This window comes from Rhopalosiphum padi, chromosome 1 (genome assembly GCF_020882245.1).
Source record: "Rhopalosiphum padi isolate XX-2018 chromosome 1, ASM2088224v1, whole genome shotgun sequence".
NCBI classification, from domain to species: Eukaryota; Metazoa; Arthropoda; class Insecta; order Hemiptera; family Aphididae; genus Rhopalosiphum; species Rhopalosiphum padi.
In genome coordinates this window covers 29,889,367-29,907,269 of record NC_083597.1, presented here as the reverse complement: position 1 = coordinate 29,907,269, position 17,903 = coordinate 29,889,367, and the positions used below count along the sequence as shown (strand labels likewise).

The 17,903-nt window shown below is 30.4% G+C and overlaps 1 protein-coding gene across 3 annotated transcripts; it reads right to left on the bottom strand.

Moving 5' to 3' along the window:
* Positions 1-6,684: 6,684 nt before the first annotated feature.
* On the bottom strand, positions 6,685-17,324 carry LOC132917189 (uncharacterized). 3 transcript variants are annotated; one of them, XM_060977807.1, is made up of 4 exons: positions 17,306-17,324; positions 11,191-11,275; positions 10,260-10,386; positions 6,685-8,829 (listed from the first exon to the last, which is right to left on the bottom strand). In XM_060977807.1, the coding sequence occupies exons 3-4, from the start codon at positions 10,344-10,346 to the stop codon at positions 6,946-6,948; spliced, it is 1,971 nt and encodes a 656-aa protein (XP_060833790.1). In that variant the 5' UTR covers positions 10,347-10,386; positions 11,191-11,275; positions 17,306-17,324; the 3' UTR covers positions 6,685-6,945. The 3 variants fall into 3 exon arrangements, with proteins under 3 accessions (XP_060833790.1, XP_060833789.1, XP_060833791.1); XM_060977806.1 differs by lacking the exon at positions 17,306-17,324 and adding an exon at positions 13,351-14,560; XM_060977808.1 differs by lacking the exon at positions 17,306-17,324 and adding an exon at positions 11,359-11,377.
* Positions 17,325-17,903: the final 579 nt, after the last annotated feature.

The following is a 17,903-nucleotide window of genomic DNA, read 5'->3' as shown; positions in this document are numbered from 1 at the left end:
TAATAAATTTTCTTTATTCATTATTTTTTGATTTATTTAATGCGTTAATAAACCACAAAGGGTTATGTTATATAAATCAACTAAACAAAAAACAAACGATTACGCGTTTAGAAATGCAATTATAACGAAACATAAAAACACCACGATTTTACTAGGACGATAATACTATTTTACCTAAATTTTTTCGCAATGTTGTAATTATTAAATTGGTCGAAGAAAAATTAACGATAAGTTAAGACCTTCATTATGATATGGACATGAAACACTATTAAGTATAACACATATAGCTTATCGGTTGGGGCTGACCTCACCTCAACTAACTTCACACCATAATTTACAAAACAATATTTTTCTGGTGATCTCATACATTAACAATGATGTGATAACTAGTATAGTGGCATATATTCGGATAGCCAGAATGTTATAACCGAATATTTCAAATTGCAAAATCTGAATATTATGGATTCTTATACTCGAATATTCGAATATTTATAGTAGTAATCAGATTTCTGTATTTTCAATGTTATTCAAGTATGTAGATATTTATTTTGGCTGCAAACGAGGTTGTGTCCCAAATACTAAATTGTGTCCCTCAAATTTTTTCTGGTTACATGAATTGTGTCCCTCAGTTTTTTCCGGATTACACACAAGTTTGGTATATCTAATATAAATTAAAATAAAAAATAACTACACAAATAGTTGTAATAATACAACATATCAGGCAAAAATTTAAATGATACCGTTTTCATACATATTTTATTCTTGTATAAAATATTGTTTTGAATTTATCAGCACACAACTTGTATAAAATTTCATAAAACAGTTGGGACACAACTCGTTAACTGCGTTTGTTTTTATTGTAACTCATGAGATACATTTAATGAGAATCGAAATTTATGCATTGCAATATCTGAATATATGGTATAATATCTGATTGTATCCGAATAGTATAATATCCAAATATATCCAAATAGTACGGTTATCCGAATATTCTACTATATTAATAAGTTTTATTTTTTAAATTTTATCAAAATTATTTTTTATTAAGATTTTAAAATATCCGAGTATCCGCATAATCTCAACACTAATGAAAACACTGAAAACCCGAGTATTCGACTGAGATTATTACAGAAAAATAACTTATCTATTGTAAGAATACTGATATAAAAATAAAATTTAATTTTATATATTATTAATGAATTCAAATGTATAAAATACGTTAACTGAAGTATAAAAAATAGTAAGTAGCTAATAGTTTTTTTTTTATAGCTATATATCACTCTTTAATAGTACTTTTGAAATTATTTTATGATTTTATTTTAATTTAAACATTTTTTTTTATAGAATTACCACTCATTATATTAACGATCTTTAATCGTGTTTAGTTATTTTTACTGTGCACACAATACCGAATTAATGTATGATACTATATTTTGTTCTCAAAGAGAATTTAGCTTGCGACTACTATTGTTGGTGAAAAGTAGGAATTTTAGATTTTGGTATTTACGGCGGGGATTGTGTGTTATGGACGTTATGGTTAAATAATTAATTTATTCTCTCGGCGAACAAAATTGCAATGGGCTAAATTGTAATTATTAAAAATATTGAACACTAAATGAGCTGATAAATGAATATGTCATAAGTATAGTTATATTATAGAAATTTGGTTAAATAGTTAGTCATAATAAAAATGAAACATTTTGTATTGTTTTAGATACTTACCTATATTTTTTTATCAATTACTTATTGCTATTCTATAAAGAAAATAACTTTGTTTTATTTATTAATATTTATGACGCTTCGGATGTAATGTGATAAGTAACTCTAAAGAAAGACACAGCCGACGTAATTTCAAACAAAACAACTCTGCATTATAACTTAAATATTAATGTCATGATGTTGTTCTAAAAAGTGGTGCCACAACCGAAAGTTTTTGTTTACAATAGAATTATAATAAAAATCATATAAATTGTATTCGCCGTATTCTTTAAGTTCTAGAAAACACGTTTAAAACGACGTGCCATGTATTTATGCTTAATTTTAATTTTGATAATAATTTTTTATTATGCGATCGTTATTTTGATATTATACTACACTAAGTTTATAAAATATATTGTCATAACTTATGTATTTTGGTAGTATCCAGACACTGCTTAACTCGCTAATACATTGAGTCGTTTGTTTTGTCATTCTTTACTATTGTACCCTCCAAGTGAGTTATCTTATTAAATACATAAACAAAAAATAATGAATATCGAAAATTAAATATAACTGAAAATAAAAATAATTTATGGCATAACACAGTGTACGCGGACGGGACAAGGTTAGTATACGGCACTAGTCACATAGAAATATAATATTATTCTCTTGGCCGGTCGGAGGCGGAAGAATATCACGAGGGTTTTTTTTTACTGTACGTAATGATAATAACGAACGGCTAGCAGATAGGCTGTGCGATGTTATTGTGCGTGATGATAGTGATGATGAAAATGTAATTAAAGTGCTGTAGAATCGGCGATAACTCGGCCGTCGATATCCCAAGACGTAAATACGATGCAGAAAGTACACAACCGCACAGGTTCTGCAGATATGGATAATAATTATCGCCTCGTCGGTTATGTTTGTATCCGGTCGTCGTCGATGTCGCACATCAGCATCGTGCCCGGAAACTCATGATCGGCACAGCTGATATTTATATTCTAACCAAATCACTTCGCGCGGTCTCTGCCATTAGACTCGACAGTACCACTGTGGCACTGTCCGCTGTCTTATTCGCCAGTACCGCTAGCGGCTAGTCGTCACGGTCGTGATATTTTATACTTTCGACGATTAAAGATCTGCCATTCATCTATAGATTATTATTATTTTCGTTAGTCTTGCGTGTTTTTAATATTTTATTATAATGTATAGGTAATACATATAAGTTTAATACGGCGAAGAATTAAAAAACACTCCTTATATAATATTATATATTTGATGATTATTAATTTGAAATTAATTTCGCTGTCAAAGGCTAAGTATTTTTTTTTAAATATTATTAAATTTTTTTTGTTGCATCATTAATTTTTATTACGTTGTAAATTATGTATTTTGACTATTTTGTTGTATAATTCAAAACATATAAATCGCACAGATTTTAAATCTAAATAATATTTTACATATTATAATATATAACATAACTATACTTAAAATAGATTCTTATCAAAAAATTGCATCGCTCTGAATAATTTTTCGTATACAAAGATTCATCACTAAATTCAAATATATAATACATCATAATGTATATATTATATATTTATAATATATATTTCCTTGATTAATATGATAAATGGTATAAATATATTAATTAGACGGTGTTTAAAAATTTCAACAATATCTACTATAATAATAACTATGGTATTACAAAAATCTAGTGATAATTTGCTATTATTACTAAGATGGTACAGTACATACATACATTTAATACATACCATGTTAGTAAATACAATATTACTTTTAAAGCACAAACTACAAAAATTCTTCGTTCACCATCAAATTTATTAAATATTTAAACAGTTTCATAAAATATTTAAAAAAAAATATTATAATATTATTTGTGAAACCTTTAACATATATATATTTTTTTTAATGTTTCTTTAAACCAGCTGCAGATAGTGATTGCACACTATAATTACTGGACATAATGACAACCCCCCAATAGTGTATTAACTGTTTCGTGTTAATTTCCAAATGAGCAAAAAAATATTAAATTTAAAAATTCTTTGGAAAATAATTACTCGAAATACAAATCATAGAACACAGTGATAATATTAATATTGGTAATTTTATAATGGCATCCACAAAATATTGATTAAAATAAAATAATTAAAAATATTCTAAAATCTATTTTATTCATATTTTATCATCGAAACATGTTTAATTATGGGATAATTAGAAATAAAACATATTATTTTGTAATATATTATGTTTACATAATAATAACAGCCAAAATAAATACACTGCTAATAACTATTTAAAACTACATAGCAGACGCCAGCTTGTGATCTCGTAAAAGCCACCGGTGGATGGCCGACGGTTTCCGTCAAACAGTACTGAATTTTAGACCTTAGATAAAAAACCAACACGCAAACAAGCAACAGACACGTGGATAACCAATATATAACTCCACGCCAGCCGGAAAGTAAGTATGGTCGTACACGGCTGGTAAGATGTAAATGACGGGGGGTAGGCGATCTATTGGGCACGGTGTACGACAACCGATCACCTATCGTGACCAAGATGCGGCGACAGCTGGAGCGATGGTCACATTCGGCTTGCATATTATACGTTGATGTGAAAACACCACATTTTTACAACTCGCCACGACTACGTAATCAGGCACGGATTCACACACTGTCGTCGACGAATTCGAGAGCCTTATCAGGATAACGTTGGACTGCAAGTGATTCAAGTAGCGGCCGTTAAAAACAACTGAACCATTACTTATTGTTACATAAAAATACACTATCACCGGATCGGAGAGCACGAGAAAACCGTGTAACGGCCCTTCTACCAAGAGCGCCTGATTACCGATGAAATTTATCACATTCAGCCCGAAATTCAATAAGAGTGATTCGTCAGACGAGTCCGTGTCCCGCAAGACATGACTGTCCACTCTCGGCGATCGACAGACCATGTACGTGTCGTTGACTGGTATATCACAATAACTGGACGCGAAGTGTATGTTACCGTTTGGCAAAACGACGAAGAGTCGGGCAGTAAGATTATACGACACATAGTATGACGAAATGAACACCACGCACCGGCACGGAGATGTCTCCCGATTCTAGGGATCAAAGTCGTTGATTCTCATTCAATTCGGGAATGGGCGATCAACAAGTAATAAAATTTAATCACAAACTAATATGTATCATAGTCAACGTTCGACATAAAAGTGTAAATTGTATTAAATCATTTATCTAACTTCATTCCGTATTAAATAGATAATAGATAATGCAATCAAAGGAATGTTTGAATAAATAATCACCAATGTTACTATTTATCTAAAATTCCATTATTGTTTACGAAAATAAGTGTAAATATTGTACTTTAATAATAATGTATTACGAATATAGAAGCGCATTGCTTAGAGTCTAAGTAAGTTTAATTCAAATCATATTTATAGTATAGATTTTAAACACTAAAATTATATACATTATCGTTTTTCATACACAATACGTTTTTAATAATATTTTAGATTAATTTCAATTATTAAACTTATTAAAATATTTAGAACATATGAACACCGTTCTTTAGCCCATAAGTTATTACACAAATGCTGTACAATATTGATGACAAAAATTATTCTTATCTATACTAAATTAATAAAATACTAATAATACTTTAAATATAATATAGCATAAACTATACTTCAAATAGATTCTGATCAAATAATCGCATCTACTCTGAATCGTTTTTCGTATACAAGGATTCATCATTGAATTCAGATATATTATAATATATAAATAAAATAAAATATATATATTCCTTGATTAATATATCATTTCATATTTATCTAATGAGAAAAATAGTTTAAATACTTCCATTATATTTTTTTAATGAAATTATGTTATCTTACTACACTATACGGTTACTGAACCTAATTTAAATTAAATTAAATTTATACCTTATTTAAGGTTTAAATAAAATAATGTTTTTTGATGGGAATGTTTTAAGTTATTAATGATTAACTTAAAAATATGTATTCAATACTTTTTGCAATAAGTAAATTTTATTTTATAAGAACTATAATACGATAGCTTATAACTTAACTTAAAATGAGCCATATTTTATATAAATATGGAATTCGTCACTTAATGAAAATTCTTAATTATTAATTGATATGGTATAAATATATTACTGAATTACTTTCCTTAATTTCATTCAGAGTGCCCTCAGCGATTCTCCCGATCTGTAGCGCTTATTTATGTTCCCTTTGCCTCAATCAACTTCCTTAAAAATGAACCTATGAGACGTATGATGTGCAATGACAATGTGGATCCTTCATTTCTTTTGAATCATTTTGTATTATAAGTTAACCTTCTAGCTATCAGAACATTTTTGTCATTGTTTATATAAATAATATACATAGTATACTAACTACTATACTATATATATATATATATATATATATATATATATATATATATTGTAAAGTGTAATGTAATGTATCTATGTTTCAAAGAGTTTATCTCGTATATTTAATAAAATAAAATAAAATATTAATTAGACAGTGTTTTAAAATTTCAATAATATCTACAAAATATATCTATAATATAACAAAAATCTGGTGATTATATGCTATTATTACTTAATACAGTATATAAGTACATTCGTTTATACCATGATTATAATTTAGCATTTAAAAAACAGTACTACATTAAAATCATGAATCACAAAAATCCTACGTTCACTAATAAATAAAAAAAAAATTAAGCACTGTTTGATAAAATATATAAAAAAAAATGATTTTATTATATTATTTGTGAAACTATCGACATATGTTTTTTTTTAATGTCTAAACAAAACATATAATTTTTTTTTTAACTATTTCATGTTAATTCCCGTAAAATCAAAAAAATATTTAATTTAAAAATTCTTTGGTGAAGAATTGAACAAAATAAAAATAATAGAACACATTGAGCATATTATTATTAGTAATTTTATAAATTTATAATGGTATCATTAGAACATTGAAGATAATAAAATTATTTGGAATATTCTAAAATTAATTTTTCATTAATTTTATCAAAACAAGTTCCTTTTTGGGAATAATATTGGCAATAAAACACGTATATTTTTTATAATATATTATGTTTACGTAGGTAATAATAACAATCAAGATGAATACATTGAAAACTAATTAATGATTTAAAACTACATCGCAGTGTGTATGTGCAGGCCAGCTTATGATCTTGAGAAAGCCACCGGTGGATAACGAAAATTTTCCGTCAAGTCGTACTGATTTTTGGTCTTTAGACAACAAACCAACGCAAAAACAATCAATAGCGACATGGACAAGGAAATTATCGTTCGCCACCAGTCGAAAAGTATGTATGGTTGTACGGGGCCGGTAAGATCTGAATGATCGGGGGGTGACGATCTATTAGGAACGGTATACGACAACCGATCGCCTATTGTGACCAAGATGTAGCGTGATGCAGTGGCAACTGGAGCGATGGTCACGTTCGGCTTGCATATCATACGTTGTTGTGAAAACACCACATCTTCACAACACGCCGCCACGACTAAGCAGTCCAGCACGGATTTGCAACCTTTTGCCAATGATTTTGGGATCCTTATCAGGATGACGTCGGACTGCACGTGATTCAAGTAGCGCCCGTTGAATTCTACTGAACCAGTACTGTTTATTATATTAAAATCCACTAGCACCGGATCGAAGAGTACATGAAAACCGTGTGACGGCCCATACACCAAAAGCGACTGATTTCCAATGAAATTCATCACATTCAGTCCGAAATTCAATAAGAGTCCTTCATCAGACGAGTATGCGTCACGCCAGACACGGCTGTCCACTCTTGGCGATCGACAGACCATGTACGTGTCGTTGACCGGTTTATCACAATCACTGGACGCGAACTGCATTGTATCGTTTGGCCACACGAAGAAGAGTTGGGCGGAGGATACAACACATGGTTTGACGAAATGAACACCACGCACCGGCACGGAGATGTTTCCCGATTCTAAAGCTCTAAGTCGTTGGTTCGCGTCCAGTACGGGTCTGGGTGAGCCACAAATAGGACGCACGTCATACTGGAATCTCTGCGACGATTCTATTGTTAATCCGCCTTTTTCCGATGAGTATTTGACCAGGATCGGACCGAGAGCCGGTGGTCCTCCTGTAACGTTTACCCATGGTGACGTGGTGCAAGTGATCGTTTCGGATCCCGATGTCCTTGGGTCCGTACAAACCATTCCTGCCACCATCACTAGTACTATTTGGTTTTCCACAAGTATCCTGTGGTTTCTAACTGTGATCGTTACCACCGTTCCACCAGTATGCGGTCCAAACAACGGATGGACCGCTGTCACGTTGACTTCAGGACAGTCATTCGTCACATACACTTCTTCGTTCCGCCGGTCTAGTAATGATGCTACAGAAATTATATCTTCGGCGTTGTTCTTCAGGTACAACTGCTTTCGACCCTCACAAACGTTTTCGTTCAAACACCATTTCAAGTAGTTAGAATACCCATTGTAATTCCATGCACAAGTCGCACAGGATTTGTCCTTCTCGTCATTGGCACATTTATCATCACGTCTATAAAACGTAACATAATGATCGGCGACGTTGTCGAACCGCAGCATAACGCCATTGAACTCGATAAAAATAAATTCAGTAATCGACGGAATATTGAATATTTTGTAGAATATTGCCGTTATGCGTAATGAAAATATAAAACTATCATTTGTTATTCCCTTGATCAAAGATTGATCACGGTATAATGTTCTTCGTAAAATAATTTCACTGATTCGAAGATAATTTATGAATCCTACTGAATCATTTGATACCTTAACAATGTATTTCAAATTAACAAAATAATCATTATAATCATACTCTTTATAAACTGAAAACTGTGGACACTCCCCTATAGTAGAGGCTGTTAAACTTGAAAAATGTATAAGAATCTTTTTTATACACTTCTGTTGTTCTAGGGACCATTGACACTGAGCTTTGATTGTACATTTAGTGCATGTTAGTGCATTCGAACAATTGATATTATTTGACTCCGTTTCCAATGTACTACAATATGATTCAAACACCAACATCTAATGAAATAAACCAATTATTAATTTTTATTTGCATTTTAAAGTTTATTTTTTTAGATTCTGAACGAAGTGATAAATGTATTGATTTTACAATGATGTGTTTTTTTTTTTTATTTTTTTTTATTTTTGCGTCTGTCATCACGTTTTGGAGTAGTAATAATGCTTTGATTTCCAGTATTTTTCAAAAACGTCGGGAAAAACCCTAAAAAAATTACGGAAAACGGGAATTTTTACGCATAACCACTTTTCGACATATCTATTTGTAACTCAAAAACGAATCATTGTAAATACTTGAAATTTTCACCAAATGTTTATATTATGGTTATCTATTTACGATTAAATTTTCAAAATGTTTTGAATTTTTTTAAGCTACTTATAGACAATTGAAATTTTTTACTTTTCTAAGGTTTTTTCTTAAAATGCCAATAAAAAAAATTCGGCTATCCAAAAAATCTTTAAAATTTAATACAAGGTTTATTATAAGTTGTACCTATCGTAGTAAGAAAAAATCAAAAATCGTTAGTCACAATTTTTGTTTATAACTATTTAAAGTTCAAATGTTTACGAAATATATCAAAATTCAGAAAATTTGCAAGGAATTTTGAAGTTGAAAATTTATAAAATTTTTTTGATTTATACTTAAGGTTCAAAAATCCACTACAAGGTTATCCATAAGCTTTTCTACAAGTAACTGTAAAAAAAAATTCCAGCGCTAATATAGAAAACATTTTATGAGCGTATGAAATTTAATTTTTTACGAAATCGCGTAATATAACGATATATTACAATTTAAATATACGTAATTATATAATATATCCAACTATAATTATCATTGACAGACAAATCATCTCCGTTCAGAATCGTTTTTCGTATATAATGATACCCGTCATTGCATTCAAATTTAACACATCCATTATGGTGATCAGTGACCTACTCTCCATCTCTACTATACAGCAGAGCGATACCCACTTGCCCACTTTCTTTAATATTATTAATTTTTAGGATTCTAATAATGTACTCGAAACATTTTTAAAAACTATATTTATATTTTGACTAAATCTAATAAACGATGTAAGATTCTGCAGATTATTGTTATATTTATTACGTTTATATTACTTTATAATTTTATATATAAAATTGTAAACTTCTTATAGTTTATTCAATATTTTTTCTTTTATGTAAGTTTCGGTTTCAAATAATTCTGTTAAACAACTTTTTTAAATATTTACTACTAAAATATATTGAAATAGAATAACTTATTGAATATTATGATAAAATAAATTTTTTTTCAATGTTCATTTTAAATTTTAAATTATTTCGTGTAAATTCTTTAAGTATTATTGAACAGATACTTTGATATAGACTTCAATAAAATTAAAATATTTTCTATTTTTTCTAAATCATAATTATTAATTTATATTTGTATTTACCATTGTGTATACCAGTATAAGTAGTCCGTTGAAAGAATAGCAATTCACATAATTTTTATTTTTGTTAAGCTTTCTGCAATAAGCCATGATATCGTCCAAATAATGAATGTTCTAAGATATTATTCATCTGTAAACAATTATTTAATTATAGATTATTTTAAGATTTTTACTTCAAAATATTCAAATAAATATTATAATTATTATAAATAAAAAATAGCATAATAAATTATGTTATATTATGTATATTTTATTGTATCATATATAAATAGAACTTATCAATATAATATATACTAATAATAATAATATATATATATACATATTATATAATATGCTCATAGGTATAAATAAAATCGTTTTTGTATAATTTCTTCAATTACTTAATTATAGAAAATGTACTTTTAATTAAAAAGATTACTTGTATATTTTTCAAAATTATAAAATTTTTATAAAAATTATTCAGCTAAGTATGTAGGAATTTAACTATGTTTAAGTAAAATTTAACAAAAATAACTGATTAATTGATGTCTGGGACTCGAGGTACTTCTAACTATACAAAATACAATCTTCCCATCCAAATAATAAAATTATAAAAAATAATAATAAGTAATAATAAAACAAAATGATACGGGTATGTATACCTATAATTATAATAATATAATCGAACACAATATTTATTCTACATACAACACAATATCTAATAGAATTTTAAGTTTATTGCGTGGTGATTTTTGCAAGGGAAATGTGTCGAATAGATTTATTTAAAATTATAGCTATGTCCGAAATCTGAAACTGTACATTTTAATAATTATCAGTGAGTATACTTTGTTATGTATATTTATCTTATTTCATTGGTATCGAGCTAGAATGGTTTTTACTGGGAAATTGTAGACAATCATTAACTACATATTAATATTTTAAATCAATTTGTTACCAAAATAGTGATAGATGATCGACCTCCCCGAGTAACCAAAAATGTTTGTAGTATAAATAAATGCTGCTTAATAACTGATATTTATCTGAAAAGAAAAACACTTTTTTAATTTAAAAGTAAATAATTCTATAGTTTTTGTTATATATGAGAATAATAAAATTTAATCACAAACTAATATGTATCATAGTCAACGTTCAACATAAAAATGTAAATTGTATTAAATTTTTTATCAAACTTCATCCCGTATTAATAAACCGTAGATAATACAATCAAAACAATGTTTGAATAGATAATTGCCAATGTTAGTATACAACTAAAATTCCGTTCCTGTTTATGAAAGTATGTGTAAAAATTGTAATTTAACAATAATATGTTATGAACATACAAACGCATTGCTTAGACTGTATTATCACATTTTAAAATGTCATTAAATACGTTCTAAATTTACAAGAAACATTATTATATCTTTTGTTTGAAGTTGGGTTATTATAGTCACATTACAGTTTTTTATTTTTATTTTCTAATTAAAATCATAATGCTTAATTTTCCACGAGAAAAGTATACTTCTATAGCGTAATATAATAAACTATCGGTGCGAAATAGTATAATGAATTTCCAAAAAACACGAGACAAAGTATTAGGTACCCATTTTATCCGTCATTTGTTCCAGTAAATAATAGCCAGTAATAATAATAAATGAACCACAGAATTTTATCTGGGGTTAAAATATTTTAGACCAAAAGTATTCATCTAAAATTTTTTTAGTTAGGTTAAAAAAGAATAAAATAAAATATCAATATACGAAAAAGCTTTATTAATATTAACGATTATTATGCTATATGATACGTATAATGTAACAAACGAATCTAAAATCTATTGGCGTTGAAGCCTATGTCTATAACATCTGTTTTTTATATCACAGCAGCAAAAATAATTTACCTAATTATATTGTGTTTGTTTCTCTAACACGCGTTGACGTATCAGGTCGTTCACTATACAATACAGTGGATTCCGCCTAATGTGGGCACCGGTTAATATGGACATCCCCTTAATATGGGCAAAATGGTCTAGTCCCAATACAAATAATTAATTCAACTAATTTCGGTTTTTATGGGCAACCGCTTAATGTAGGCAAACAGGGTTGGTCCCGACGTGCCCACATTAAGCGGAATCCACTGTATTGTGTTTTTTAACTTAAATCGTTAAAATTGTATAACTACTGTGACGTGATCCACTGACAATAGGACAGTAGCCGAGAAGTTATTTTACCGATTTTTATTATTATATATATATAACATAACAACTGTGAGCACGAATCACTATACTTTATTACATCATTAAAATATGCAATGTACGCTAAATTATTTATTATTATAGTCTTATAATTCTGTATTTCTGTATCTCGTTACGTTTTTATAATTCTTATATATTAATTTAAAAATGCGCAAATCACTACTGTTTTGTATTGTTGAGATGTGAATTTATTGTAATATATTATTTTTCGTGTTTTATGTGTGAAATTATTGTCGTTTTCGTGGGGTAAGGACCAGTTGAGTAGACTACGCTCCACTATACCATATTATATTAAATCGTGAGTACTTTAATTTTTTTTTGTGTCACTCTGAATTATATACTATTTATTTAATATTATTATTCGTTTCATATATTGTTACCAGCAACACAGGTTAATTGTTTATATTATTGTAATTATATATCAGCTCAAGTAGTTACATTTATTATTGTTTTTAACTGTCGGGCCAAAAGGGCCATAATTTCTATATTTATGTAACTATTATGATTTACCCAATTTATTTCATTTTTTATTATTTGTAATTTAATTATTATATTATACAGCAGTATATACACCTTTATAATTTATAAACACATATATACACCTATTTACACACCAAGCATACACTAGCACTCAATAATTTTGCTCAGCGACCTCTTCAACTTTTTTTGAGTTACATATCATAATACTCCTTAATCACACGGGTAAGTAATAGCAAGTATTTCGGTTACCCACAATTGCGTGGTCTATTATTGTTGTGACAATGTGACATATATATAATTACATAACACGTAATATTAAAAAAAACAGATTGTTAATTCAATTGACAATATTATAATATGTTATAACTAAATAAACGATCGAACAACCGTCAAACAACAACGGTGGGCTCGTGCAAGTCCTGCGATCCTGCGTATGCCACCGGCGGGTTACTGATCGTTTTCGACACGTCGTATCGATTTTTCGTTCGGAGACAACAACGAGTCGAGACGCATACACACGTCACCAGCAGTGCGGACAGGACAGCCATGGCGAGACACCGGCAATAATTCGTCGGTGCGGACGGACCGTCGGGTCGAAGCGACGCTCTTTTGAACACCGTGTACTCCGGTGAATCGCCGATCGCTACGGAAATCGCCCGCGACTCGGCGACCGACGCGGTGGGCTCGCACACCACGACGATGTGTTGCGTGACCGACACGACTGCGCAACCCACGGCCGACAGATCGGGAAACCGCACGACGACGTTGTCGGGTTATACGTCCTGCAAGTGGTGGCCGTTGACGATCACCGAACCGCGCGCGTCCGTTTCGAAGTCCACTAGCACCGGATCCGGGTGCACGCGATAACCGAGCGACGGCCCGTCCACGGAGAGCGACTGATCGCCGCCCGCAAAGTCCATCACGTTCAGCCCGAAATCCAACAGCCGTCCATCGCCGACAGTCCAATCCGCCCGGCCGGTGCCGCCACTACTCACTCTCGGCGACCGACAGACCATGTACGTGTCGTTGACCGGCCGATCGCAATGGCTGGACGCGAACTGCACGGCGCCGTCCCGCAGCACGACGAACAGACGGGCTGGGAACGCCGTGCACGGCTCGACAAAATGACGGCCGCGAACCGACACGGCGGTGTCGCCCGAAACTAAACCGCTAATCCGTAGGTCCGCGTCCAGCACGGGGCCCGGAGCACCGCAAGTGGGACGCGCGACGTCGACCTTCGGCGCTTCGTTCGCGTGCTTTTCCGACGGCGATGTGGTGCAATTGATCGTCACGGTCCCGGACCCCCTGGTCTCCGTGCACTTCATTCCCGCCGACACCGTTGTCGTTACCTTTACCGTTCGTCTCTTTCGTTTCTCCGCGAAGATTTCGCGATTTCTAAAGGCGATCGTCACGGCTGTTCGCCGTTCGGCCAGCGGATCGACAGCCGCCGCGTTGATTTCGTCGCTATTTCGATACCGACCTTTGATCACGCACCGCATTGAATCCGGGCAACCCATTTCGTTCGACACCGACGGCGGTGTCGAACGAATTTGGAATGCTCACATCAGAGTCTAAATAAAACAAAACCATATTTATTTTAATATCGAATTACATATTAAGTACCTGCTTACGTGACTTACTACCTCGCCGTCTTTTTTCGACAATAAGTATTGTGATAAGGCAAACATTATAAATTAAATACCTTTAATGATTGTATTGATATTATGATTTAACTAAATCTAAGTAACGAGGCTAGGTACTTTTGATTAATATATTAACAATTTAAAAATCATATACATTATATTCGCCGTCATCTTTAAGTTTTAGAAAATTTGTTTAAAATGTCGTGCCATGTTTATTCTGAATATTAATTCTAATAATAATTTTTTATTATGCGATCGTTATTTCAATATTATACAACACTAAGTTTACAAAATATATCCTCATGACTTATGTATTTTGGTAGTATCCAGACATTGCTTAACTCGCTAATACATTGAGTCATTTGTTTCGCCATTCTTTACTACGGTACCCTCCGAGTGATTTATCTTATTATTAATATATGGCATAACACAGTGTACGCGGACGGGACAAGGTTAAAAAGAATAAAAAGTATACAGCACCAGTTACCTCGAAATATAATATTCTCTTGGCCGGTCGGAGGTGGAAGAATATCGCAAGCGTTTTTTTTTTTTTTTACTGTGCGTAACGATAGTAACGGACGGCTAGCAGATATGATGTGCGATGTTATTGTGCGCGATGAAAGTGCTGCGGAATCGGTGATCACCGGCGACATAACTCGTCCGTCAATATCCCATGAAGTAAATACGATGCAGAAAGTACACCACCGCACAGGTTCTGATAATGGATAATAATTATCGCCTCGTCGGTTATGTCCACGATTAAAGATATATCTTTAGTATATGTCTATAATATTATGTCTGCATCCGGTCGCCGTCGATGACGCGCATCATTATACATCGTACACAAAAATTCTTGATCGGCACAGCTGATATTTGTATTCTAACCAAATCACAGTCTCTGCCATTTATTAATATAACACTATCAAAGTCAAACGCGCCTCTACTATTAATCGTTTACCGCTGTCCGCTGTCCGCTGTCTGACTCGCCAGTACTACTGTCCTCAGTCTTATTCACCAGTGCCGCTAGTCTCACTGTCATGATATTTTATATAATTGGTTACTTTCAGTGATTAAGGATCTGCATGTGTACATAAATTATTATTATTTTCGTTAGTGTTGCGTGGTTAATTACTGCAGGTTATAATATTGCATTATAATATAATATATATATAGATAATTTGAATGCGACAACGAATAAGTATTTAAAATAACTGTTTTGATAATTAAAATATTATATTACATAATGCATGTATCATATATATACGCAAAATATATTATAATCAGGGTCACCGAGATAACGTGTTTCCATTTGTCTGTGTTTAGTCGACCAACTATATTTTTATATATTTTAATAAATGGCAATATTTCTGTGTAAGTGATCAATTTAAAATAATAAGTATTAATATTTATAATAATAAACATATTATATCATGAGAATTATATTAAAATCATAAGCCTGTAATATTAGTAATTAAAGTCTCATATACTTAAATATTATAATTGATGACATTTAATCTATACTGTGGCTTTATTTCTGTGCAGTGTTAATTTATATTAATTTTAATAATATTAAAGTTCGTCAAGTTTCTTCTGAATCACCTCGTGTTAGGTATAAGGTATAAATGAATTGTATAGGTCTCATCGTAGTTAAAATCAGTGATGGTACAGAAAAGTTTTCTAAACCGAGTTTGGTATTAGCACGTATATGAGGCATATATATGTGATAAATGATATGTGTGTGTGAATCAAAATTTTTAAATTATTTATAAACATTTGAATATTTAATTTATTTTAATTATTTTCTATAAATATTAAATATTGATAAAACACATTACTACAATCAAGATTATCGCCGTTATCACTATCAGTATTATCATAAAAATTAGATCAATCATACCATTCATACTGTCCATCACTGTCAAAAAGCACAAATTAAATGCGCGTTTATGGTATTCTTTCGTTTCTTACCGCCCACTAAAATATACGTCGATATGACCTGCAGTGACCATGTCCCTTGAACTAAATTTTATCTTTACAGCCCAATCAGCAATTAACTTATTTTTTTATTATTATTAACTTCAATTCATTCATACATAAATTCGGAGCAGAGTGATGATTTCATAGGCACACTTGGCTATACCTTTACCACGCCACTGGCTATATAGTTATAGTACTTTAGTGTTTAGTAGTTAGTATTATTTCTAATTATCGTATGTTAGCTATGGACATAATATAAAACGTAAACTATTTATTCATATTTAAATTATAATTTATGATAAATGATTATAAAATAATACGCTAACAAAATAATGTTTGTTATTCGTTTTCTTTAAATAAATAATATAATGAACTTATAAACTATATACCTATTAAACTCTTTATTTCTTATTATTGTTAATAATATACATCAGTTTTAATTATAATTACTATAGTACTTAATTTAATTGAGTTTTAAAATCATTCTGTAAAATGTTTACAAATATTTAAAACCGTAATTTTAGAATCGTTCATTGATATGTTGTAGTTTTTTCACGTAGATTTGTCAATGCTCTTCACAACAAATTTTAAACTATTTTGTGAAATCTTAAGTTTATTATTGAACAAATATTTTGATGAACTTATTTTTAAATGAAAAAAAAAGATATTTTTTTGTTTCTAATACTTATAAGTTATAATATTCAATCAATAATTGAACTTACCATTGTATGCAAAAGCAAAAATAATCCAATCATAAAAAAGTGGTTCAAATATTTTTTATTTTTTATGAACTTTCTGTAATGAGCCATAACGCTGTTCAGATAGTGTATGATCCAACTTCTAAAATATTGCTCATCTATGAAGAATTAGTTCAGTATAGAATCTTTCTTGGTTTCGTTTTTAAAATATCCTAAATAATAATTACAGTATTACTATATAAATAAATAGTGACTAATAAAAGAATATATTATTATATTTCATAAAATATAAACAACGTGGTAATGAATTTATTATACAAAATTATGTCTTACAATTCTCACATGAAAACCTACACAATATTTAAATTTGTAAGCATAGTATTTCTATTTTGTATTTGTAGATATTATCAATAAATTCAATATCCCAAAATAAAATACGAAATAGTATAAATTCTATAAAACTGTTTGATTAGTAAATTTAATACGTTATCAGAACAGTTTTGTTACAACAACTAATACTTTAGGAAAAACAACAATCCCGCTTCAATCTATAAAGTAGCAGTAAGTAGTAATATACCTGGAGGTTTGATTTATACACTCTAAAATCCATATATGTGGCAAA

What these genes read in the sequence shown, in the direction of transcription:
- LOC132917189 (XM_060977807.1), bottom strand. Translation starts at nt 10,346, where the DNA reads ATGGCTTATTGCAGAAAGCTTAACAAAAATAAAAATTATGTGAATTGC. An exon ending in TTATACTGGTATACACAATG is followed by an intron (nt 8,830 to 10,259) that starts GTAAATACAAAT and finishes TTATTTCATTAG; the next exon opens with ATGTTGGTGTTTGAATCATA.